General features: G+C 43.5%; 1 protein-coding gene and 1 pseudogene across 1 annotated transcript in view; one reads left to right on the top strand and one right to left on the bottom strand.

Annotated features, from left to right (window-relative positions):
* The window catches only part of LOC124778726 (serine-rich adhesin for platelets), a 493,495-nt gene that overhangs the window by 47,236 nt on the left and 420,348 nt on the right, over positions 1–25,911 (bottom strand). The window contains exons 3-4 of the mRNA XM_047253663.1: positions 12,871–13,029; positions 4,634–4,866 (exon numbers count right to left, since the gene is read on the bottom strand). Of these exons, the coding sequence (XP_047109619.1) occupies positions 4,634–4,866; positions 12,871–13,029 (392 nt within the window). The remainder of the gene's footprint in view (positions 1–4,633; positions 4,867–12,870; positions 13,030–25,911) is intronic.
* On the top strand, positions 1,019–1,136 carry LOC124726001 (annotated as a pseudogene).

Below are 25,911 nucleotides of genomic sequence, written 5' to 3'. Positions count from 1 at the left end.
ACAGTGTAATACCCCTTGTAGCGCTACGTCAAAGATCTTTGTCAAATATATTGGACGGAATATTGGATCACATCTTTGATCAAATCTTTGACAAAGAAATTTGATAGTGTAATACCGGCCTGAGCACGGATTATTACGGCTGCATGCGGCCAGGGGGCAGTGAGTTCGCTTTCCCCCTCCACGCGGGCTCCGAGCTGCCGCAGTGAGCGCTCCGGAGGGCTCCGGCTCCATGGAGCTCGGTTGGAACAGCCTGATGTAGGGCTCTGAACGTAGACGACTCCTAAAGACCTATGAAAACGATTCAGTCTTTAGAACTCCAGGAAAGATTCGACAACTCATGAATCCTGTGAAAGATTATGTAGGGCTCAGAACGCCCAGGATATTACAAAATACAGTGTGGGCATGGATAGTTTTATGTCCAACAGATTGCGCGTACTAGTGAAGAGCGCCGTATAGAAAACGAGAATATGTTTTAATATTTAATACGTTTAAAGATTTGGAAGGGACTGAGTGGTGGTATCCTCGAGCACGACCAAAATTACGAGTGTGTGTGTGATTCTTAGAATATTCCGCAACCTGTCACATTAAGTAATCCGACTAAATTTGATGCAAAGAACAGAAGAGCAAAGGCAGAGGACGCTCTTATTAAGACAAATGAAGAGTAACTTGCAGGTTATGTTAGTAAACGGTTTACAGACGTCTCTGAAAATTCATGACTGCAGGAAGAGATGAGTGATACCATACTGCAATAAATGAATCATTATCCTTCTACAGTGAGTTATTATAACTGTTTGTTGCTTAAAAAATGCTGTATGTTTCTTAAGTTGCCGCTCGAGGACTGTTATGGTATACGGACGCTTTCCTTTTAATTTCGTTGGAGTCAACGAAGAAAATAAAATTTTTGTATCTCCATCCTTATGACTGAAGGTGAGGGAGACTTCGGCCGTTCTCTTATGTAAGAAAATGAAACACCTATAGCAACAGCTGATGCATTTTACCGTTCTCTCTTGGTTGGAGAGGCAACGGATTTGCCGCAGTGGATACACTGGTTCCCGTCAGATCACCGAAGTTAAGCACTGTCGGGCGTGGGCGGCACTTGGATGGGTGACCATCCGGGCCGCCATGCGCTGTTGCCATTTTTCGGGGCGCACTCAGCCTCGTGATTCAAATTGAGGACCTACTCGACAGAATAGTAGCGGCTCCGGTCACAAAAAACCACCATAACGGCCGGGAGAGCGGTGTGCTGACCATACGCCCTTCCTATCCGCATCCTCAGTGAGGATGACACGGCGGTCGGATGGTCCCGATGGGCCACTTGTGGCCTGAAGACGGAGTGCTTGGTTGGAGAGACGACATTGCGGTTACATATAATCTGCGAAAAATAGTTATAGATATTGACTTCTGACACATCGTGCATACGGTTGGTGTTGACCCTCTCGCCATCAGCTAAGGCCTGAAGATGTTGCACTGAAGCACTGAAACTGGTAGCCATACAATAAATGACATCATAAGTACGGCTGTAGGTGTTTCATTTTCTCACATAGGAAAATAAAAGTTTTACTGCATAGCTGAACGTGGCCGTTCTGAATTTAAACGCTAATAATAACAATAGTGCGGCTCCCCCCGTCGGAGGTTCGAGTCCTCCCTCGGGCATGGGTGTGTGTTTTGTCCTTAGCGTAAGCTAGTTTAATTAGTGTGTAAGCCTAGGTACGGGTGACCTCAGCAGTTTGGTTTCATAGTCCTTACCACAAATTTCCAATGACAATAACAATAACCTCGAGCAAGTATTTATTCTTAAGTTAACCGTTTTTAACTATTTGTAATGCATATCTTATGGTTGGTGCTGTTGAAACTGGCACCCTCCTGAAAGCTTATTGAAATTTTTTTAAAGACAAGGAATATTTCAAGGATTAAATTATTTGTGGCCGTTTTTGCTCCGGCAAGTTCAATATTCAAAATTTTTTTTATATTTACGTTATTTCGTACCATGATTTAAGATTTTAGGGTGATTTGGCTTTGGCAAAAAAGGGGCAACATTACTGAGACTCTGTTTATATTTGAAGTGTAATCCTAAATTATACTCTGGTGCAGTGATTGATTGTAACTGCCTTTCTGTCCGAGCCTGTGGCGCCTGTTGCGTGGTCCTGTTACGTCGACTGGGTCCGCCGGTTGTTCCATTTTGTCGGACTTTCTTTTTTTTTTTTGCAATTTCTTTACAATCGAAATTTAAGTAATTTTATTATTAGCGGTGTGTAAATTAATTCTTTAAAATAGATGTTTATTGAACTTGGTTATTTACTTGTGAATGGTGTTTGAAATATAATTCTGTTTCCGTTTTTTTTATTTTGTTTTTTTGCCTGGTTCTCTCATCCAACAGTTAATTGTGCTGATTGCACTTAGTATAAATATAAAAAAATTATAAAAGTTTGATTGCTGTGTGTCCCCTTGTGAGTTCAGTTTGCAAAATTACAACAGGCTGAAGTTTTTCACTGCTGGCTTCGGACATTCTGTTGCTCACTGTAATTTAAGAACGATGTTCGCAGAAACAACGACAGCTGGTCATAAGAGTACGGGTTGTCAGCTGCAAGCATTGTCAGTAACTAACTGACAACTTGCGTTGCAGTCTCAGGCAACAGAAGCCGCGAGCTGTGACGGAACGTCACATAAATTGACATTTCGAGAAAAATTAAAAAGGTTTCTTTTGTGCGATAAAAAATATGGAAGACTACGTCCGTGTGCGCTATGAATATCAAATACTAAAAAATGTAGTTTATTGTCTGTAAAGCTCGCAAACAGCGATGCGTTTAACAAATGGCCTTTTTGTATATAGTATATGTGCAACGTAGATGAAGAACAACAGAGATAATTTTTTGGGGGGTAGATTTTTTCTTTCCTAGCTTGTTTCGTCTAGAGGAAGGCCGTCATTGTAGCACAGTCCGATATTTAATGTAAGACTGTCTGTAAGCTATGAGAATGTGTCCAATTGTTTTTAGAAAGTGTTGGTTATTGAAGAAGTGAGCACCTCCCATAATTGCCACCATTAATTGTAATTAATAACTCTGTTTCAGAACTTCGTGTTGCGTTGAAATGGTTCAAATGGCTCTGAGCACTATGGAACTTAACAACTGAGGTCATCAGTCCCCCAGAACTTAGAACTACTTAAACCTAACTAACCTAAGGGCATCACACACATCCATGCACGAGGCAGGATTCGAACCTGCGACCGTAGCGGTCGCGCGGTTCCAGATTGAAGCGCCTAGAACCGCTCGGCCACACCGGCCGGCTTCGTGTTGCGGGGAATTCTCTTTCCCTAGCAGTATTTGGTCGGCCATTACGCTGACGATATTTTTCAGTTGGAAATTCAGTGTGTAATATTAAATGTAAATGCGAGAGACTTCTCTATTTTGATCTTTTAATAGTTTCAAAGCTAGTAAAGACAAATTCCATTCATTAATGTTTTCTCACTGAATGAGTCCAGTATGTTTAAGATTGGCCGCTTAACGGCAGATGAGATTCTCCTAAGTTTTTGCCTTGCAGATAACCAATAGTAAATAAAGAAAAATATTCCGTTTCATAAGCATAAAAAGTATCTCAGTTTCTTTGTGAAAATTGGTACGTAAATGACAAGTAGCCCATGAGAACCAAATTAATCATTACAGTTTGCGTAAAAGCACGCATATTTTCTCTCCATAATAGCAGCGCTCACGCGAACTCTCTCTTAGAAGGCGGTGAGTTTCCCGCTGTGTATAAAATATTATTTCGTGCGTACTTCGGAATAGCCGATGTTCGTACATATGTTATCGTGGTATTGGGTTATTTCAGAGTCTCATGCTAGCCCACAATATTTAACAGAGTAAATAATATTGCAGTGTTGTTGTTGTTATTGTTGTCGTCGTTGTTGTTGTTGTGGTCTTCAGTCCTGAGACTGGTTTGATGCAGCTCTCCATGCTACCCTATCCCGTGCAAGCTTCATCTCCCAGTACTTACTGCAACCTACATCCTTCTGAATCTGTTTAGTGTAATCATCTCTTGGTCTCCCTGTACGATTTTTACCCTCCACGCTCCCCACCAATACTAAATTGGTGATCCCTTGATGCCTCAGAACATGTCCTAACAACCGATCCCTTCTTCTAGTCAAGTTGTGCCACAAACTTCTCCCCAATTCTATTCAATACCTTCTCATTAGTTATGTGATCTACCCATCTAATCTTCAGCATTCTTCTGTAGCACCACATTTCGAAAGCTTCTATTCTCTTCTTGTCCAAACTATTTATCGTCCATGTTTCACTTCCCTACATGGCTACACTCCATACAAATACTTTCAGAAACGACTTCCTGACACTTAAATCTATACCCGATGTTAACAAATTTCTCTTCTTCAGAAACGCTCTCCTTGCCATTGCCAGTCTACATTTTATATCTTCTCTACTTCGACCATCATCAGTTATTTTGCTCCCCAAATGCAAGAAAATGCAGTATTCAGTATTTATTTTTTTGATTAATCACTGTAAATATAGAATTTAACAAAACTAACAATCCAGAGGACCGCGATAGGGCAAGCTCATACTACACTCTAGTTGTTTACAGGACAGCTATCACAGCAACAGCCGATCAGAGGTGTTCCACTACCCACCTGGCAAGCGCCTGCCGGATCTCGCGGCGGTCCGTGCCGGCGAGCGTGTTGCGGCGCTTGTGCCTGGAGCGGCGCGCCCGGCCCCCGCCGCCCCCACCGCCGCCGCCGCCCCCGGCCGCCTCCCGGCCCGCCCCCGGGCCCAGCTGCTGCGACCTGCGGACCAGCGACATCCGCTGGAAGGCGCGCCCCGACACGTCCACGGCGACCATGTGGCCCGGGAACCTCAGCGCCACCTGTGGAACAGCACGGCGCACGTCACCGCCAGTACACCCAGGTCGCGGCCGTCAGCGAGGCAGGTCAGGGTCGGCAAAGGCGACGACCACTCGTTTTTGTAAAAAAAAAAAAAAAAAAAAAAAAAAATACCAACGACATGGCGAGCCTATCTAACACTTTACCTACTTGTTACTGTTCCGTACCGCAGTCGGTGGAAATGGAACGCAGATAGGATCACTTCGTTGTCCGTCTATTAAAATCCCTTTTTCTCAAGGAGCTGGAGATATCGAGCTGAAATTTTTGTCTAGTACTAAGATCTGCTGACGAGAATAACATACAGAAAAATGGAAAAGAAAATTGAGGATCTTTTTGATGACGATCAGTTCGCTTTCAGGAAGAGAGGCAGTTCTGACGTTGCGGTTTGTATTGGAAGCGAGACTTAAGAGAAATGACGACACTTTCATAGGATTTGTCGACCAGGGAAATACGTTCAACAACCTAAAATGGTGCAAGATGTTTGAAATTCTGAGTAAAATAGGCGTAATCTATAGGGAAAGACAGGTAGTATACAGTATACAGGGTGAGTCACTAACTATTGCCACTAAGAATAACTACGAAAGTATGATAGGAGCTGAAAAGTTTGTGGGACAAAGTTGCATGGGACAATGGGAGCCGTAATATGACGTTGGTTTTTTGTTGCTAGGTGGGGTCGCTTCAAAGATATGAAGGTCAACTTTGTTTCTTTAATGGGATGCTGTAATTTGGTACTTATTTTCTGATAGCGGCTATCGAGACGAATCCAATGATGTGTAACAGTAAGGTCTTTGAAGGTCAACGAAGGTCAAAAAGGTGCCATGAACGTCCATTTACAGGAGGTGTCCCAAGTGATGACCATTGGTTCAAATGGCTCTGAGCACTATGCGGCTTAACTTCTGAGGTCATCAGTCGCCTAGAATTTACCTAAGGACATCATACACATCCATGCCCGAGGCAGGATTCGAACCTGCGACCGGAGCGGTCGCTCGGCTCCAGACTGTAGCGCCTAGAACCGCACGGCCACTCCGGCCGGCTGACCATTGGTATCAATGCAGTGCTGCAATATTATTATCATGGATTGAGTGGTATTCCTTATCACTTAGCCACTTATCGAAGCACGTGCTCTGACAATTCTCTCTCGCATATCTTCAAGAGTAGTTGGAACTTCTTTATAAACAATGTCTTTGACGGATCCCCACAACAAAAAATCCAGAGGCGTCAAGTCTGGCGAACGAGCCGCCCACCACACATCTCCTCCGCGTCCAATCCAACGATTTGGGAATTGTCTCTGTAACTCATTTCTAGCCATCAGCGAAATATGTGGCGGCCACCCATCGTGTTGATACCACGTTCTGTTCCTTGTTCAAATGGTAAAATGGCAACCACTATGGGACAACATATGAGGTCATTAGAACTTAGAACTACTTAAACATAACTAACCTAAGGGCATCACACACATCCATGCCCGAAGCAGGATTCCAACGTGCGACCGTAGCAGTCGCGCGTTTCCAGACTGAAGCACCTAGAACCGCTCAACAACAGCGGACGGCATTCCTTGTTCCTAAAGATATTTCTTCCAATAACAGACCTAATGTTTCTTACAGGAATGTCTTGTACTTCCTACCATTAAGATTTCCTTCCATGACATAGGGGCCTACCATTCTGTCCTCCAGAATCCCACACCGTACATTCACCGACTACGTTTTTTGGTGCGTAACATGCCGCAGCCAACATAGATTTTCAGTTGCCCAATAATGCATGTTATGGAAATTAACATTTCCATGGTTCGTGATGATGACGTGTGATGATGATGATGATGATGTTTGGTTTGTGGGGCGCTCAACTGCGCGGTTATCAGCGCCCGTACAAATTCCCAACCTTTGCTCAGCCCAATCTCGCTACATTCACGAATGATGATGAAATGATGAGGACAACACAAACTCCCAGTCATCTCGAGGCAGGTGAAAATCCCTCACCGGGGAATCGAACCCGGGACCATGGTTCGTGATTGTAGCCTTGTCAGTAAATAAAAAGAAATTAATAAATGTGTCATCCCTCTGAATCTGAAGTTGAGCCCATCGGCAGAATTCAATGCGACGCATAAGGAATACCACCCAATCCATTATAAGAAGATTGGAGCACTGCATTGATACCAATGGTCATCATTTCTAACACTTCTGTAAATGGACATTCATGCCACCTTTGTGACCTTCGTTGACCTTTAAAGACCTTACTGTTGCACATCACTGGATTCGTCTCAATAGCCGCTATCAGAAAATAAGTACCTAACTATAGCAACCCATTTAAAAAAAACAAAGCTGACCTTCATATCTCTGAAGCGACCCCACCTAGCAACAAAAAACCAACACCATATTATGACCCCTGTTGTCCCATGCTACATTCGTCCCGCGAACTTTTCAGCTACTATCATACTTTCGGAGTTATTCTAGGTGGCAATAGTTAGTGACTCACCTTGTATATAAGAAACAAGAGGCAACAGTAGGTCTTTAAGACCAAGAACAAAGTGTTCTGATTAAAAAGGGAGTAAGACAGGGATGTAGATTTTCGCCTCTACTGTTCAATCTATACATTGAAGAAGCAGTGACGGAAATAAAAGAAAGGTTCAAGAATGGGACTAAAATTCAAGGTGAAAGGATATCAACGATATGATTCACTGATGATATTGCTATTCTGAGTGAAAGTGAAAAAGAAGTACAGGATCTGCTGAATGGAATGAACAGTTTAATGAGTACAGGATATGGACTGAGAATAAACCGAAGAAAGGAGAAAGTAATGAGAAGTAGCGGAAATCAGAGCAGAGAGAAACTTATCAAAACTACGGATCACGAAGTAGACGAAGTTAAGGAACTCTGCTACCTGGGCAGCATAATAACCCATGATGGAAAGAGCAAGGACGACATAAAAAGGAGACTAGCATAGGTAAGAAGGGCATTCCTGACCAAGAGAAGTCTGCTAGTATCAAACATAGGCCTTAATTTGAGAAAGAAATTTCTGAGAATGTACGTTTGGAGCACACCAATATATGGACTGAAACATGGAGTGAGGGAAAGCCGGGACAGAAACACCAGTGCACCTCCCTGTCCTAGACGCTGCACTTAAACAAACACTGCTACCTGGACGGGTAGGCTCCTAAATTTAGTGAGAAGCGGAAACTGGAATTAGAGTACCCAGCCACTGAAATTACTTAAGATTACTTTTCTTTCTTTTTTGTTCATCAGTCTTCTGACTGGTTTGATGCGGCCTGCCTCGAATTGGTCTCCTGTGCCAACCTCTTCATCTCAGAGTAGCACTTACAATCTACATACTCAATTATTTGCTGCATGTATTCCAGTCTCTGTCTTCCTCAACAGTTTTTGCCCTCTACAGTTCCCTCTGCTACCATGGAGGTCATTCCCTCATGTTTTAACAGATATCCTATCATCCCGTCCCTTCTCCTTAACAATGTTTGCCACATATTCCTTTCCTCTCCGATTCTGTGCAGAATCTCCTTATTCCTTACCTTATCAATCCGCCTAATTTTCAACATTCGTCTGGAGCACCACATTTCAAATGCTTCGATTCTCTTCTGTTCTGGTTTTCCCACAGTTCATGTTTCACTACCATACAATGCTGTACTCCAGACGTACATTCTCAGAAATTTCTTTCTCAAATTAAGGCCTATGTTTAATTGTAGTAGACTTCTCTTGACCAGTAGTGCACTTTTAGCCATTTCTAGTCTGCTTCTGATGTCCTCCTTGCTCCGTCCGCAATTGGCTTATTTTACTGCCTAGGTAGCTTAATTCCTTAACTTCATGTACTCCGTGACCATCAATCCGGATGGTAAGTTTCTCGCTGTTCTCATTTCTGCTACTTCTCATTACTTTCGTCTTTCTTCGATTTCCTCTCAGTGCGTATTCTGTACTCATTAGATTGTTCATTCCGTTCAGCAGATCACGTAGTTCTTCTTCACTTTCACTCAGGATAGCAATGTCATCAGCGAATCATATCATTGATATCCTTCCACCTTGAATTTTAATTCCACTACTGAACCATTCTTTAATTTCCATCATTGCTTCTTCGATGTATTGATTGAACAGTAGGAGGGAAAGACTACATCCCGGTATTACACCCTTTTTAAGGGGGGTAGGACGTCAAACGGGCCGACTCGGAGCAGGAGAGGCACCACAGGATATTTTAATTTCCACTGTCTATACGTTTACTGGTAAATTCATAAAATTTTGTCAGCATGACCAGGAAGGATTCAGGATTCACACTCGTAGCAGCGGAAGTTCAAAAACATAACAAAATAATTTTTTTAGATATGAAATTGCATCATTTTTTCACTTACTGTTGGCTGCATTTGTTGCTATAGGTACATTTTTCTTCACAAGTAAGAGAGATTCTTTGATAAATTTTGCACAGCATACAAACCATACTTACAGGTGTATGAAAGTCTAGAATTTTCCAAATCTATTAAAAACTGTGGTAAAAATTGAGATAATTAACTACAAAATTTTATCGTTTTCTAAACATAAAGTTTAAAACGTAACAGCTCATTCATCTTTTTCATAAATTAAATATATCCTAGAGTTTCAGACACCTGTAAGTATGGTTTGTATGCTGTGCAAAATTCATCGAACAGTCTCTCTTACTTATGAAGAAAAGTGTACCTATGGCAACAAATGCAGCCAATAGTAAGTGAAAAAATGATGAAATTTCACATGTAAAAAAATTATTTTATTATGTTTTTGAACTTCCGCTGCTACTAGTGTGAATCCTGAATCCTTCCTGGTCATGCTGACGAAGTTTTATGAATTTACAAGTAAAAGTATAGACAGTGGAAATTAAAATATCCTGTGGTGCCTCTCCTGCTCCAAGTCGGCCCGTTTGACGTCCTACCCCCCTTAATCCGAGCACTTCGTTCTTGGTCGTCCATTCCTATTATTCCCTCTTGGCTCTTGTACATGTTGTATATTACCCGTCTCTCCCTATAGCTTGCTAAAACAAAAACTGCCTACTACTTGTCGACTGCTTCACATTTGCGTGACAAGTATATTAAGAAATATATTTATACTGGCGAAAAAAAATCGCAACACCAAGAAAGTTGTGCGACATACGAAAGTTGTCAGGCGTATTTCTACATCTGAAAGATGACGCCTATTCAAATTTCGCACCAGTCGCTTAAGAGAAGCGGTGGTAGCGGCACTATGGGAATAAAATCGAGTTTGCTTTAAATACATGCTGTAATGGTCACGAGCGTTAGTGACCTTTGAGATTGGGCGTGGTAAGTTCATGTTAGTCAAGAATGCTTTTAAGGCGACAAAGACGCCATTATCAAGATGTCATTGAGTTTGAACGAGCTTGGCCGGCCGCTGTGGTCTAGCGGTTCTAGGCGCTTCAGTCCGGAACCTCGAGACTGCTACGGTCGCAGGTTCGAATCCTGCCTCGGGCATGGATGTGTGTGATGTCCTTAGGTTAGTTAGGTTTAAGTAGTTCTAAGTTCTAGGGGACTGATGACCTCAGATGTTAAGTCCCATAGTGCTCAGAGCCATTTGAACCATTTTGAACGAGGTTGTGTAATAGGGCTATGAGAAGATGGATGTTCCTTCTGCGATACTGCAGAAAGACTTGGCTGCAATGTAGCCACTGTACAGGATTTCTGGCAGCGGTAGTCACGAGAATGTACTGTCGCAAGAAGACCGGGCTCCGGACGGTCATGTGGCACCACCGAGAGTGGTTCAAATGGTTCAAATGGCTCTGAGCACCATGGGACTTAACATCTATGGTCATCAGTGCCCTAGAACTTAGAACTACTTAAACCTAACTAACCTAAGGACAGCACACAACACCCAGCCATCACGAGGCAGAGAAAATCCCTGACCCCGCCGGGAATCGAACCCGGAAACCCGGGCGTGGGAAGCGAGAACGCTACCGCACGACCACGAGACCACCGAGAGTGAAGAGAATCGCATTCGGCGTATGGCTATGGTGCATCGACTGCATCTGCAGCAGAAATCTGAGCAGCAGGTGGCACCACAATCACACAACGAACTGTTACAAATCGGTTACTTCAAAGACAGCTCTGAGCCAGACGCTCAGTAGTGTGCATTCCACTGGCCACAAACGACAGCTTCTCGCGATTTCAGTCTTGTCAAGCGGGGGCTCACTGGAGGGCAGGGTGGAGGTCTGTTGTGTTTTCCGATGAAAGCTTCTTCTGCCTTGGTGCCAGCGATGGCTGTGTGTTGGTTTCAAGGAGACCAATTGAGGATCTGCAACCAACCTGTCTGCCTGCTAGACACCTGGACCTACACCAAAAGTTACAGTCTGGGGTGCTAATTCGTATGACAGCAGTAGCACTTCCGTGGTTATCCCACGCATCCTGCGTGTAAATTTGTACGCCAGTATGGTGATTCTAGCTGTTGCTTTGCCATTCATAATCAGCATTCCACGGTGTGTTTTCCAACAGGGTAGCACTCGGCCACATACCGCTGTTGTAACACAACACGCCCTACACAGTGTCGACATGCTGTTTTGACTTTCTCGATCGCCAGATACGTCTTCCATCGAGCTCATATGGGGCATCTTCGGACGACAACTCGAGCGAAATCCATAACCAGCTTTAACCGTCTCTGTATTGACCGAAAAAGTGCAACAGGGGTGGAACTTCATTCAAGAAACTGATATCTGGGACCTGTACAACACAATGCAAGCATGTTTGAATTCTGGCAGTTAAACCGGTTATTTATGCACCAGAATTTGACATTTGCATTGGCTTATCTCGTGCTTTCATTAAACTGTGACATTGCAGTATTAATCATTTAAATATGTTACCTAGACAAATGTATTCCCGAAGTTTCATTACTATTTTTAATTATTTTTCAGCGTTGCGATTTTATTTTCCGTCAGATATTTTAACAGACTCAATCGCAAGTTGGCACGAACGGTTACTAGTTTCTATCACTTAATGATCATTATCGGATGTGACTAATAACGAGTTGTGAAAAGTCATAAATTTTAAATATCTTTCATTCTCTCAGTTGCTTCTCAATCACTTTTTATTGTTTTTAGTCCATAGTGATCACTATTAGTTTGTTATGTAAAACTAGGTGGAGGGTAGTTTTAATGGGTAGTTCTAATAGATAAGCTAGTATTAGCTTGTAGGAGAAACAGTCCAGAGGAATATACACTGGCCAGAATGGTAGTCTTGTGACAGGTAACGAGGTCACAAGACATGTATTTTTCCTTCTGTATAACTCGTTTCAAACCAAAGTCTATGCAAAAAAATCGAATAAATGTAAACTAAAGAAAAACAGAAGTAATGAGAAGCAGCAGAATTCTGATTAGCGATAAAGTTAACAGCATAATTGGGAACAACGAAGTACACAAGGTAAAGACATTCTGCTGATGCCTTGGAAGTGAAGCAATGAGTGCTACACGAAGCGAGGACGATATAAGAAGGAGACTATCACAGGCAAAGAGAGCATTCTACACTAAAAGAAGGCCATAATTTTAGGAAAAAACTTCTGAAATGTACGTCTGGAGCATAGCATTGTATTGGAAGTAAATCTCGACTGTGGAAAAGCAGATAAGAAGAGAATCGAAGAGTTTGAGATGTCTTGTAGAGAAAGTTAGTGAAAATCAAGTTGCCCGATAAGATAGGAAAATGAGGATGTTCTCTGGAGAATCGGAGAGGAAAGGAATAAGTAGGAAACACTGACTAGAAGAAGGGACGGAATGGTAGGGTATGTGTTAAGACAGAGGTAACGCTCGAGGTGCTGGAGGGAGCTATAGAGGGGGGAAAACTACGGGAAGACAGAGGTTGTAATATATAAGCAAATAATCGAGGATATTGGGCGCAAGTGCTAATTAAGGATGAAGAATTTGTCTCAAAAAAAGAGGGAGGAGGCGCATTTAGTGAGCGTATCAGTGGATGAGAGTATCCATTGAAAGCGATAGTTATTCTTGAAAGGTACGGTGGGTCGGCTCACCGTGGCGAGCTGCTCCTCGGGCGACGGCAGGCGGTGGTCCGTCTCGTCGGCGTCGGCGTCGCTGGCGGGGGGCAGCCGCACGCTGCAGTCTGGCAGCACCGTGACGTCACCCAGCGCCTCGGCGCTCGTCCAGCGCCGCAGCGCCGCCACCGCCGCCGGCTGCAACACGAGAGCCGGGTTGCCGTCTTCATAGGCGCGCTGCTGCTACGTCTCCACACATTACACAGTACAGACAATCACGAATATCCAGCAAAGACATAGTGAACGGGCAAATGCAAAACGTCTCCTCTCCCCAAGCTGGTGTTCCGGATGGGATATTAATCCTTTACAATGGGACATATAAGAAAACACACGGATACATATAATCTATTGGGACTTTTACTGTTTGGAAGAAAATTGAACCTGCATGTTGTCATTACGTTACAGGCTATAACCTGAAATTTTTTCAGTCTTTTTGGCAAATAATTTGATAAGACGTTATTGGATACTTTTAGAGCACATACTATCATACGAAGAACATTTTCTCAAAGGTTACTTTCTTATGACTTTCAAAATGTGGTAGATTATTCTTAGCAATTAGTTAAACAAATCTCTGTACCAATTTTTTAATAACAGTCTTAGAACTCTCTCAACATTAAAAAAAAAAAATTGTGTGTGTTTTTAGTTCCTCAAAAATTTAAATAAATTTGACGGTAATGCACTATGAAAAATTTTTTACCACAGGAAGTTGTGTTACAGTATGCACAAAGTCTGTAGCAAATTCACCTTTTTATATCCAATGGCTCAGCAGAAAATGTTCCTTACACTTTGAAAAATGAAAGTTGCGGAAAATGCAGGAAAAAGATTTTACTAGCATTTATGCCAGATAAAAGCACCTTAATATTGACAATAACGACACATTTTATCATTTTCGTCTTCATGTAACTCTCTTCATCTACTCTTATCCACCTTGCGTGCCGTTTTGCCAGTATCCTTGACTGACATTTCAGAACTAGCAATACACACATCATCAATCTTCTTCAGCAGGTATTCAGTGAAGCAGCCTCCATCAAATCCTAGCTTCATAGTGGTTCTGACTGCTCCAGTACTACCATCATTGAACATTAGACAAGAACCACAAGAGGAATTTTAACATTAGTAGATTACTACAATATTATCTTTCGGCGCATTTGTAAATGAGGTTATTTAAGCTTTAGTTTAAGTTTTGTGTTCCACCATGTGTGCATTTCTTTGATAAATCATAAGTAATCGCATCGTCGACGGTCTCACAGCCTTCTATACTCTTCTTCTCAGATGGCAGGAAATAATGAAATATTGCAAACAAGGACAAAGTCGGTAGAAAAGTGGGGCGTGACACTGCGCATTGGTTGAAATAATATGGCTGTTACGTCATTTGTAGCACGAATTAAACTTTGGAGATTTGAGACAATATTTCTAGCGTAACAACAAAATGCATGTCAGTATGTGCTGATTGGGAATATTAACCAATAAAACTGCTCAATTTACTATGCATTTTTAAGTCCACCATGGGGCGGTAAACATTCATACCAATGATAACGACATTTCCTTAACGACTGCTCTTCAAAACCAACTTAAGACCTGGCGTATAAATTCACATCTGCAGCCACTTCAGTTCAGCGACAGTTCCACGACTTTCATAAAATACTTCTTCAAGCACAGGTAATCAGTCTACCCTACTACCCTACCCGCTGCATCTGTACCAGGCGCTTCAGCCACTGGTCCATTGACATTGTGTTTCGCACATTACCAAAAACATACTGTTGTAGTTTTTGAAACTGTAGAAATAGTAGCTACATCATCTGCATCAGTCTCCAAATTCGGAATATTCTGCTCTTCCGTAACCTCTTTCCACGATTTCATTACACCAACGGCCAGAACTTCGTCTGCCATGGAACTATGCCACCCCCTCGAAGTCATTCTTACAGCTCTAAAAGAAATATTCACGAATGCCAGAGTATGATCCCATTAACTATAACAACCAACCAGAAAATAGTAAATGATATGCCTATTACATTCAAGTGTGTGCAAAACTGTTCTTGTCATGTTGCATATTTTCAGTATCATCATACACGTGTACTGTTAACGGAAATAATTTTTATTATTTCAGCGGCGAACAGTTTGGAGACAATTTGTGAAGCAATATTCTAGTATCTGCAACGTTCACTCGGCATTAGCAGAAGCATTTCACAGCACATAATCAGTAAAATTGGATGTAACTAGGAACCGAATTCACGACAATTTGTTTGCTCGCATGTACGACGCGGAAGGAAATTAACTGTAAAAATGCTTACAAAAAAATCCTCTATTGATATTATATTTTTTAATGTAGGAAATGTTGCTGCTAATTGAAATTACCGTTGATATATCAGAAGAGTAAATCCACAGGCGACAACTGCTAGCCCAACACAAAATCATCTCTGAAGACGAGTGCCTCAAAGGCTATCTGTAAATACTCGTAGCATTACGCAATTGTACACTGACATCTGAAGCCTAGTGACTAAGAGACATGAAAATGGTATTCATTCTCATAAGAGAAACTACTGTGTGTATCTTAGCATCAACACAATCGATTGTTCATAGTAAATAGGGTAATAAACAGCTTTCTAGGCCAGTGGTATATATGTTTACCAGTGTCACTTGAAGGGTTAATCGTGCCCCTCACAGAGGAGCTGGTAGAAAGGTGATAGCGGCATTTCTGTTTAGTAATTATGGAAAACTAAGTTGGTTGACAACATGCATTTGCCAAGAAGCAATCTCATAAGGATGGCGACAGTCTGTCTGTTGTTGCAAAGCAATTAACACATCGATACAATTTAGGACGTCACAGTTGCATGGCATTTTAACACACCATGAAGACATGGTTCGAGAATTCTGAGCAGACAGGTTCTGCTCTAAAAAAGAATCCACCAGGAGGAAAACACACTCAACAAACCCCAAGCAACGTTGAAACACCTCGGATGGCAAATGGAAGGAATTCAGGACTATAGGGAAGGAAACACACGGGAGCATTAAACCTAAGCTGAACAACCGTCTGACAAACGCTCCACAGTTGCACCCTTATAAAACTCAAGTTGCGCAGGAACTGAAACCGTCAGACCATAATACATCACAACAGTTCTGTGAAAAATTATGGAAAAAATTAATTTCGGCTCGAGTTTATTTGACAGTGTTTTCATGTAGGATAAGGCTTATTTAGATATCAGTGGGTACGTAAATAAGCGGAACTGCAGGTACTGGGTATCTGAAAACTTTTGTCAACGGCACAGATGACCGTTATACAGCATGAAGGTTAAAGTTTGGTGTTTCGTATCAATGCGAGTTGTAATGCAGTCTTACTTCTTTGAAGGTGAGAGAATGAATCCTATAATAGGAACATCTGAACACTTTGTGGCTTTACTTGAGGCGTTTGTAGAAGACAACTCCCGAATTTTCCCAGTCTTTGTAACATCTTTCAGTAACATCGAGTCATGGTCCATTCTGCCAAGCAATTAATGGCAGGCGTTCGACAGTTCTTTGGTAACCATGTAACTTCACAATTTGGCAACACTGGTGACTTCTGACCCTGTGTAATACAAAATTCTTTTTACTGTGTTCTTTTTTCAGCCTCGGGTCACACAACTGGCATCGTGAATCGTTTCAACTTCTCATGACATGGTCATCATATGATACAGTATTTCGTCCCAGTACAACCGAGGCTGAAAAACAAAAGAATTTTGTTTACAAGACGATGCTCCCTTTAGACAATAAACCTAATCTATGTTTGTTCTGCGTAGTTTCCTGAGCTTCAGCACGATTTCTGTAATCGTTCTCCACCGCCTGTAACCGTTCTCTACCGCGCTGCCTTGATGGGAATTGGTATGACCTTACTATGTATGTTGGTTGGGTATGCGTTGGGATCTTTTATTAGGTATTGGATTTCTGGGGGTGGGGTTAGTCTGAATGTTTTCTGGCATTCCCATATGTTTGCGACCTCCTCAGTTTCAATGTTTCATCATCGTGCACCTGTCCTTTAGAGCAAACACGCAATTATGTTACAAGTTAAGCGTTATTGACGCTAGATGTTGACTGAGCCACACTTATCAGTAGTAGCGTAACATATTTCCTGCCCACATCAGTGTGTACCCGCGAGACCGTTTCTAATATTCATCCTTACTTGTACAGATCTGTACAGATCTTAATGGAGGGGAAAATCCTGAACGTGGTCTGAGGAAAGGGCCGAAACCAGTTGTTATCGAATAAAAATCTGAAAACGCGATCCAGACTGTTTTTATTTGTTCTTAGCACTTTATACCGATCGCTGCATTGCTCCTACACTATGGGATCAAAAGTATCCGGACACTTGGCTGAAAATGACTTACAAGTTCGTGGCGCCCTCCATCGACAGTTCTGGGATTTAATATGGTGTTGGGCCACCCTTAGCCTTGATGACAGCTCGCAGGCATACGTTCAATCAATTGCTGGAAGGTTTCTTGGGGAATGGCAGCCCATTCTTCACGGAGTGCTGCAATGAGGAGAGGTATCGATGTCGCTCTGTAAGGCCTGGCACGAAGTCGGCGTTCCAAAAAGTCCCAAAGGTGTCCTGTAGGATTCACGTCAGGACTCTGTGCAGGTCAGTCCATTACAGGGATGTTACTGTCGTGTAACCACTCCACCATAGGCAGTGCAATATGAACAGGTGCTCGATCGTGTTGAAAGATGCAATCCCCATCTCCGAATTGCTCTACAACAGAGGGACGCTAGAAGGTGCTTAAAACGTCAGTGTACGCCTGTGCTGTGATAGTGCCACGGAGAACAACAAGCGGTGCAAGCCCCGTCCATGGAAAACACGACCACACCATAACACCACCGCCTCCGAATTTTACTGTTGGCACTACACACGCTGGCAGATGACGTTCATCGGGCTTCCGCCATACCCACACCCTGCCATCGGATCGCGACATTGTGTACCGCGATCCGTCACTCCACAAACGTTTTCCACTGTTCAATCGTCCAAATTTTACGCTCCTTACACCAACCGGGGCGTCGTTTGGCATTTACCGGCGTGATGTGAGGCTTAAGAGCAGCCGCTCGACCATGAAATCCAAGTTTTCACACCTCTCGCCTAACTGTCATAGTACTTGCAGTGGATCCCTTTGCAGTTTGGAATTCCTGTGTGATGGTCTGGATAGATGTCTGCCTATCCTACATTAAACCCTCTTCAACTGTCGACGGTCTCTGTCAGTCAACGGACGAGGTCGGCCTGTACGCTTTTGTGCTGTACGTGTCCCTTCACGTTTGCACTTCACTATCACATCGGAAACAGTGGTCCTAGGCATGTGTAGGAGTGTGGAGATCTCGCGTACAGACGTATGACTCAAATGACACCCAATCACCTGACCACGTTCGAAGACAGTTTGTTCCGTGGAGCGCCCTAATCTGCTCTCTCACGATGTCTTATAACCATTGAGGGCGCTGGTATTGAGTACCTGGCAGCAGGTGGCAACACAATGCACCTAATATGAATAACGTATGTTTTTGGGGGTGTCCGGATACTTTCGGTCGCATAGTGTATTATAGAATGCTTTCTAAAATTTTAAATTCCGTAATGCTTCTACACGGGTTATGTTTGGGACTACTAGGCTGGCTAACCGCAAATTGCACTGCTTGCTGCTGCATTCTGTTACTACATTTCCTTTGTCTCGTAAAAAGGGTGGTCCCACACAACCTCGTTTTCACCTGTCCAGCTGGCAAACTCCGCAGCAGTTAGCTCTCACAACACACGCAATTTTGGCGGTGACGTCTGGAATTAAGTAACCCTCGTGTCGGGCGAGACAGCCAGGGTGTTGTTGCACGCACACTTGCGACGAGTGGTCAACTGAGGCAAGGAAGTCGCTCGAGTGTACGTGAATTTCGACTTCAGCCGCTAGTGGGAGTTAGCGAGACGTGACATAAGCTCTGAAGACGGACGAAAGAAACGTTCCAGCGCCAACTCAGAAATACGCTGTACACACGACAATGCTATTGTGTCAACTCTTTGTAGCCGGCCGGAGTGGCCGAGCGGTTCTAGGCGCTACAGTCTAGAACCGCGCGACCGCTACGGTCGCAGGTTCGAATCCTGCCTCGGGCATGGATGTGTCTGATGTCCTTAGGTTAGTCAGGTGTAAGTAGTTCTGAGTACTAGGGGACTGATGACCTCAGAAGTTAAGTCTCATAGTGCTCAGAGCCATCTGACCCATTTTGAACCCTTTGTAGTCACGTCGCTGTCGCGGCAAGTATGACGAGCAGCAGTGCCTGCCTCAGGTTTCGGCAGCCGCGGCGCGATTACGGGGAGTAGCAGTAAGCGGTGTGGTTAAGCTGTTCCGGGAGCCGGGAGGTCGGCTGTGCACTGTGCCGACACCAGGCCGCGACCCCAGCTGTCGGCGGCGGGTCGGGTTTCAGGGCGGGGAAACGCGAGAGCAGCTAGGCCAGAGTAGGGCAGAGGAGAGGAGAGGAAAGGTCACACACAGCGCCGTCACCGCCCTGGCTGGACCACGGCCGCTGCGTGAACGCCGCGCCGTTCCCACGCACCCGTCCAGCGGGTAGCGCTCCTGTCACACGTGGAGGTCGCGCACTGACTTCGCTCTGCCGCCTGCGAGGGCATCCATACTGGGTCTGTTCATAACATATCGACAATTTTTCCAAAAATATAGATACCGGGTGATCAAAAAGTCAGTATAAATTTGAAAACTGAATAAATCACGGAATAATGTAGATAGAGAGGTACAAACTAACACACATGCGTGCAATGACATGGGGTTTTAATAGAACCAAAAAATTACAAAAACTCAAAAAATGTCCGACAGATGGCGCTTCATCTGATCAGAATAGCAATAATTAGCATAACAAGTAAGACAAAGCAAAGATGACGTTCTTTACAGGAAATGCTCAATATATGCACCATCATTCCTCAGCAATAGCTGTAGTCGAGGAATAATGTTGTGAACAGCACTGTAAAGCATGTCCGATGTTATGGTGAGGCATTGGCGTCGGATAGGCATCCCTAGAGATGTCGGTCGATCACGATACACTTGCGACTTCAAGTAACCCCAAAGCCAATAATCGCACGGACTGAGGTCTGGGGACCTGGGAGGCCAAGCATGACGAAAGTGGCGGCTGAGCACACGATCATCACCAAACGACGCGCGCAAGAGATCTTTCACGCGTCTAGCAATATGGAGTGGAGCGCCATCCGGCATAAACATCGTACGTTCCAGCAGGTGTTTATCAGCCAGGCTGGGGACGATGCGATTCAGTAACATATCGGCGTGCCTCTCACCCGTCACGGTAGCAGTTACAAAACCAGAATCACGCATTTCCTCGAAGAAAAAAGGCCCGATAACGGTAGATGCGGTAAATCCAACCCATACCGTGACTTTCTCGTCGTGAAATGGAGTTTCAGCGACAGTTCTAGGAATTTCGGTAGCAAAAATTCTGCAGTTGTGGGCGTTGACAGACCCTCGGAGCGTGAAATGAGCTTCGTTGGTCCACAACACGTTACTCAATCAATCGTCATCTTCCGCCATCTTTTGAAACGCCCACTCCGCAAATGCCTTCCGCTTGACTAAATCGCCAGATAACAGTTCATGATGCCCATGGATTTTGTACGGATAGCATCGGAGGGTACGCCCAAGTGCCAACCAAACAGTAGTGTATGGAATGCCGGTGCGACGTGCGACTGCACGAGCGCTGACTTCCCCGTGCATAGACGAACCCGCTACAGTCTCCGTTTCTTCCTGAACTGTCTCAGCAGCATTACGCCTTGTGCGCGGTCGGCCACTGCGGGGTCTACCGTCTAAACAACCCGTGGCTTCGAACTTCGAAATCATTCTAGCCACAGCTGCATTTGTCAACGGCCTTTACCCGTTCGAATCCCCTTCTTATGGCGATAGGATCGTAACGCTGAACTAGCAAATTATCCATTCTGATAATACAGTTTCACTTATGGCGCCTTTTCAGGTAACGTCAACATGCTGCGACTGCTGGCGCATCTGATTCTCTCTCTCATTACAGCTCCTTTTATACGCGATTGCCATGCGCAGTCACTGACGTTTTGCTGTCCAGCGCCATCTGTCGGACATTCTGTGAATTTTGTTTTTTTTTAGGTTCTCATAAAACCCCATGCCATTCAAAGCATGTGTGTCAATTTTTACCTCTCTATCTACATTATTCCGTGGTTTATTAAAATTTCAAATTTATACTGACTTTTTGATCACCCAGTACATCAGCGATATGTTTTTCTCGCCGACATATCGATATCAAAATAGCAATATCGAGTGGTGATTTTTTGGTTTCTATTATTTTTTTCACAATTTTCGGTAAATATTTGAAGTTGTATGGAAAGGAAAAAAAATAGAGTACGCAGGTGTTATTCTTTCAAGAAAATGATTTAAAAGTCGGTATTACGCATGTTTTTAACAGGGTCGGAATCGTAACTCCTTTTATGGCTTCGAACAAATCGCAATTTGTCTTCCAAAATACGAGGGTTGAATGAAAAGTAATGCCTCCACCTTCGTTAACTGGGTTTGGATGGGAATATTTTAATAAATCAAACGCAGAAATAATCCTTAGAATGTGATCTTCAATTACCAATATTCACTTTTCCGCATAATTACCAACCAATTGGAAACATTTCTGCCAACGATCAACAAGTTTTCTGACGCCGCCACGGAAGAAGTCGACAGTCTGTTTCCGCAACCACAGTCTCACAATTCTCTCAACGTCTTCATCAGAAGCATAATGATGTCCCCGCATATCATCTTTCATTATCGGGAACAGATGGAAGTCAGACGGTGCTAAATCTGGACTGTATGGAGGATGCCGTACGGTGGTGAGATTCAGTCCCTGAGGTTCTGCTGTGGTGGCACGTGGATGTGTGGTTAGGCATTGTCATTCTGCAGGTAAACATTTCCCTTTTCCTTTCGAATCCTTGTTAGCCGTCATTTCAGAGTTCGCAGCGTTGAGATGTAACCCTCTGAATTCATTGTTGTTCCACGATCAAAGAAATCAGCATGGATAACACCATCTGCGTCCCAGAACACTGTGGCCATGATTTTTCAGCATGAATTTCTTTTTCTGGGGCGAGTCTTTGTGTCGATATTCCATAGATTGACGTTTAGTCTCCGGGTCGTAATGGTGTACCCACGTTTCGTTTGCTGTTACAACGGAATGGAGAATGGAGTCACCTTTATTCTCGTAACGCGAGAGGAGTTCCTGGCAAATTTCAAGTGTGTGCTGTTTCATTTCAGGAGTCAGCATCCGATAGCCAAGCAACGAAATAATGTGACCCACACGTTCTTGTGAAATGCCGATTGCGCTTGCAGTTTCTCTCTGAGTGATACGAAGATCGTCCTGAATCAATCTGGCAATATTTTGCTTGTGAAACGTGTTGCTGTCACAGGACGTCCAACTCTTTGTTTGTCACGCAGATCAGATGTTCCCGCCTCAGCATCTTCAAACTTACTCGACCAACGATGCACAGTACTCACATCAACACAATCACCATAAACTGCTTTCATTCTATGCTGAATCTCCTTTAGGGTGACACCTTCTGCTGCCAAGAATTCAATGACTGCATGTTGCTTAAATTTCACTGACCGTCGGCCGCAATGGCGGAGCGGTTCTAGGCGCTTCAGTCCGGAACCGCGCTGCTGCTGCGGTCGCAGGTTCGAATCCTGCCTCGGGCATGGATGTGTGTGATGTTCTTATGTTAGTTAGGTTTAAGTAGTTCTAAGTCTAGGGGACTGATGACCTCCCATAGTGCTTAGAGCCATTTGAACCATTTTTTTCACTGACCGACCGTCTGCGCGGGTTCCATACTTTACACTGTAACAACTCCACCTTTCAATGCTAAGGCTTCCCGCCAACTGGAGCTGTAGAGAAGAGGCTACGGAACAAGCCAGTACCTGCCGCATACCAATGCTGCCAACTGTTGAATAGTTACGAAGATGGACGCATTACTTTTCAGTCAACCCTCGTATTAAACATATTCCATACCCCCAGGTCTAAAACCCTCCTTACAAATTATCGAATGGGCGCTCTTGATCGCCTGTACTTCAATAACCATCCGTATTAATAAACGGCTAACAGGATCGTTCAGTCATACGCGCAGGTTGCTATTTAACGGCTTTCTGGGGCACCAAAAATTTAATATTCAGTTTTCCATATTATTAGTGACCAAATTAAAAAAATTTAAGTGCTCATATAATCTACACAATGAGAGATACCATCTTACGTCAAAGGTGTAATATGACAAGAGAAGTATTAACGTTGGAAACTGTTTATTTGTCTTTAGGCAGCATAACTCGTGGCCCGCAAATTATCCAGAATAAATTCATTCAGTATTCGACAATGAGAGCCCTTACAGACTTCCTACGAACTTTAAATATAATTTTAAACATTTTCGATACTGTTTCGCACTGAAACCCCAGCTACTCCCAAACCCTCCCCCGGTACATCCACATTTAAAACACGCACGCAAAATAATGACAAAAAACAGTTTATTACTTACTACATTTTCGCTGTCCATGTAGAAAAACTCCAGCATCAGGCACGAGTTTTTAACGCATTACTTCTCTACAGCTAACTCTATTCGCAACACATTTTGCACACGCTTTCCACATATACCACTGAAAGTACCGGCAAAATTATATCACTGGGAGACACTTAGTTTACGAGATGTATGTAGTGAACATGAGATGCGTGAAAATCTAGGTTTTCTTAAAACGGAGGGCAAATTACATAGACTACACTCGTCCATTGATTGATGATTCCGGGTAAGGAGGCACTGGTGTTTTAACTGAATCCAGTACGCCATTGCCTATACGGGGAGAACCCAAATGCAACCGAAGTTTCGTGGGTTCTTTAGGGATGTTTTCTGAGTACTTTGGTATGACGGATCAGTGGTCTCCGGTGGATCGTTACAAAGTAATTGAACTTCGTCTGATTTCTTAACACTATTTATCTTGTTATCTATATTGCACTGAAAATATCTGCACTATACTACAAGTGCTGACTTAAAGAGCTGTGTGTTTTATAGGGAAACATACTTTCTCCATTCACTCACGCTACAGAGGAACCTTGTTTATTTGGCTCTCATTAATAATGGTTCTCTGGTTCATTGTACCGCCCCCACTTGCTGCGAGTGTGAACGACGTTAGTGTCAGGCGTCAAGTGCCCTTGAGTAGTGGAGACTTGTGAAAGACACTGCTGTTGAATTTGGAATTGAAGCATTTGCAAAGATTCCAGTACGCTCAGGCTTAAGCGTTATCGACGTAAATGACTGGCTGTGGCCGGCCGAGTGGCCGAGCGGTTCTAGGCGCATCAGTCTGGAACAGCGCGACCGCTACGGTCGCAGGTTCGAATTCTGCCTCGGGCATGGATGTGTGTGATGTCCTTAGGTTAGTTAGGTTTAAGTAGTTCTAAGTTCTAGGGGACTGATGTTAAGTCCCATAGTGCTCAGAGCCATTTGAACCATTTTTGACTGGCTGTGAAACGACGATGACGTCGACTACAGTAAGATTTCTGATGACTAAGTTATCAATGTTTGTTTGTCTGCGGAAATGACGATGGCGATGATGGATTAGCTAACAAAATTAGCGCTCAGTCTGAGGATATTATGACACATATAAAGGCAACAACGCAGCTGGACAGAATAATCTTTATTTGAAACGGCAGGCGATCTATCACTAAGCCTAACCCAAAATGTTCGCATTTAAAGGTATCACTGGTAAAATGCCAAGGCGATCTTACTGCAGAACTTACTGACTGTATAAAATCCACTGGTTTTTCTTTTTTTTTTTTTTTTTTTTTTTTAATCTGATGGACATTTATAAGAAAACAATGTACAATTTGCGTCTATATCTGAAAATAAATGTAACTTATGTGTTTATAGCATTTACCCATGTCTTTTTATTTTTTTCTGACTTTTCAGTTTATCCGGATTTTCGACTAACCGGGTGACCTATGGTTCCACCTAGTCCGGATAAACGAGGTTCCGCTTTAGTGACCGCTACAACAGTGACGCCCTCTTCGCCTCAAGCTTGCATTAAAGCACTACTCTGTTCTGTCTCGTGTTCATTTTCTACGGCAGTGTCTAGTTGTGTGTTAACAGTGACACACGGCAGTACGGATAGCGTTACTGATGAAAAGGTGCTGTAGCTGCTGTTGAAAAAGTACCATCAAGTGGTTGCTGTCGCCGCGGCAACAGCTCGGAATACCACCGCTGTGATGCTCTTGTGTTGCATCCTGTGAACCCACGTACGAAGTGCGTACTGGCCGACATTGTAAATCCCACACGTGAAGTAATTCTGACAGCTCAACCTTCTCGTCTCCTCACGGGCGGCAGAGACAATTTGACGTGGTTACGGTACAAATACAACCCAAGAGATAAAACAGAACGAAAACCGTCCGATAATGAAGTCATAACGATTGAAACAGCTGGACAGACTGATGCACGAAATATATCTTACTTCTGCATTACAAATCTGTTCCGTTGCTCTCGAAGTATTTTATAGCTTCAGTAATGAAATACACATTTATATTTTCAATTGTAGCTGACCCAGCCCATCAATGAATCACATGGAATGGGTTTAGAAGCAATCAAACACACGCACACGCACGCATACAAACAAAACACACCCACACACACACTTTATATTATACAGTTATATTCATCAGAGCGAAAGAAACTGGCACACCCGCCTAATATCGTGTAGGGCGCCACGACCACGCAAAAGTGCCGCAACACGACGCGGTATGGACTCGACTAATGTCTGAAGTAGTGCCGGAGGGAATTGACACCATGAATCCTGCAGGACTGTCCATAAATCCGTAAGAGAACGAGGGGGCGGAGATCTCTTCTGAACAGCACGTTGCTAGAAATCCCAGATATGCTCAATAATTTTCAAGTGTGGGAAGTTTGGTGGCCAGCGGAAGTGTTTAAACTCAGAAGAGTCTTTCTTGAGCCACTCTGTAGCAAATTTGGACGTGTGGGGTGTCACATTG

Source organism: Schistocerca piceifrons, chromosome 1 (assembly GCF_021461385.2).
Source record: "Schistocerca piceifrons isolate TAMUIC-IGC-003096 chromosome 1, iqSchPice1.1, whole genome shotgun sequence".
In the NCBI taxonomy this organism is placed as follows: Eukaryota; Metazoa; Arthropoda; class Insecta; order Orthoptera; family Acrididae; genus Schistocerca; species Schistocerca piceifrons.
Note: the sequence above shows the minus strand (reverse complement) of the source record. Positions and strands in the feature narration are given on the sequence as shown.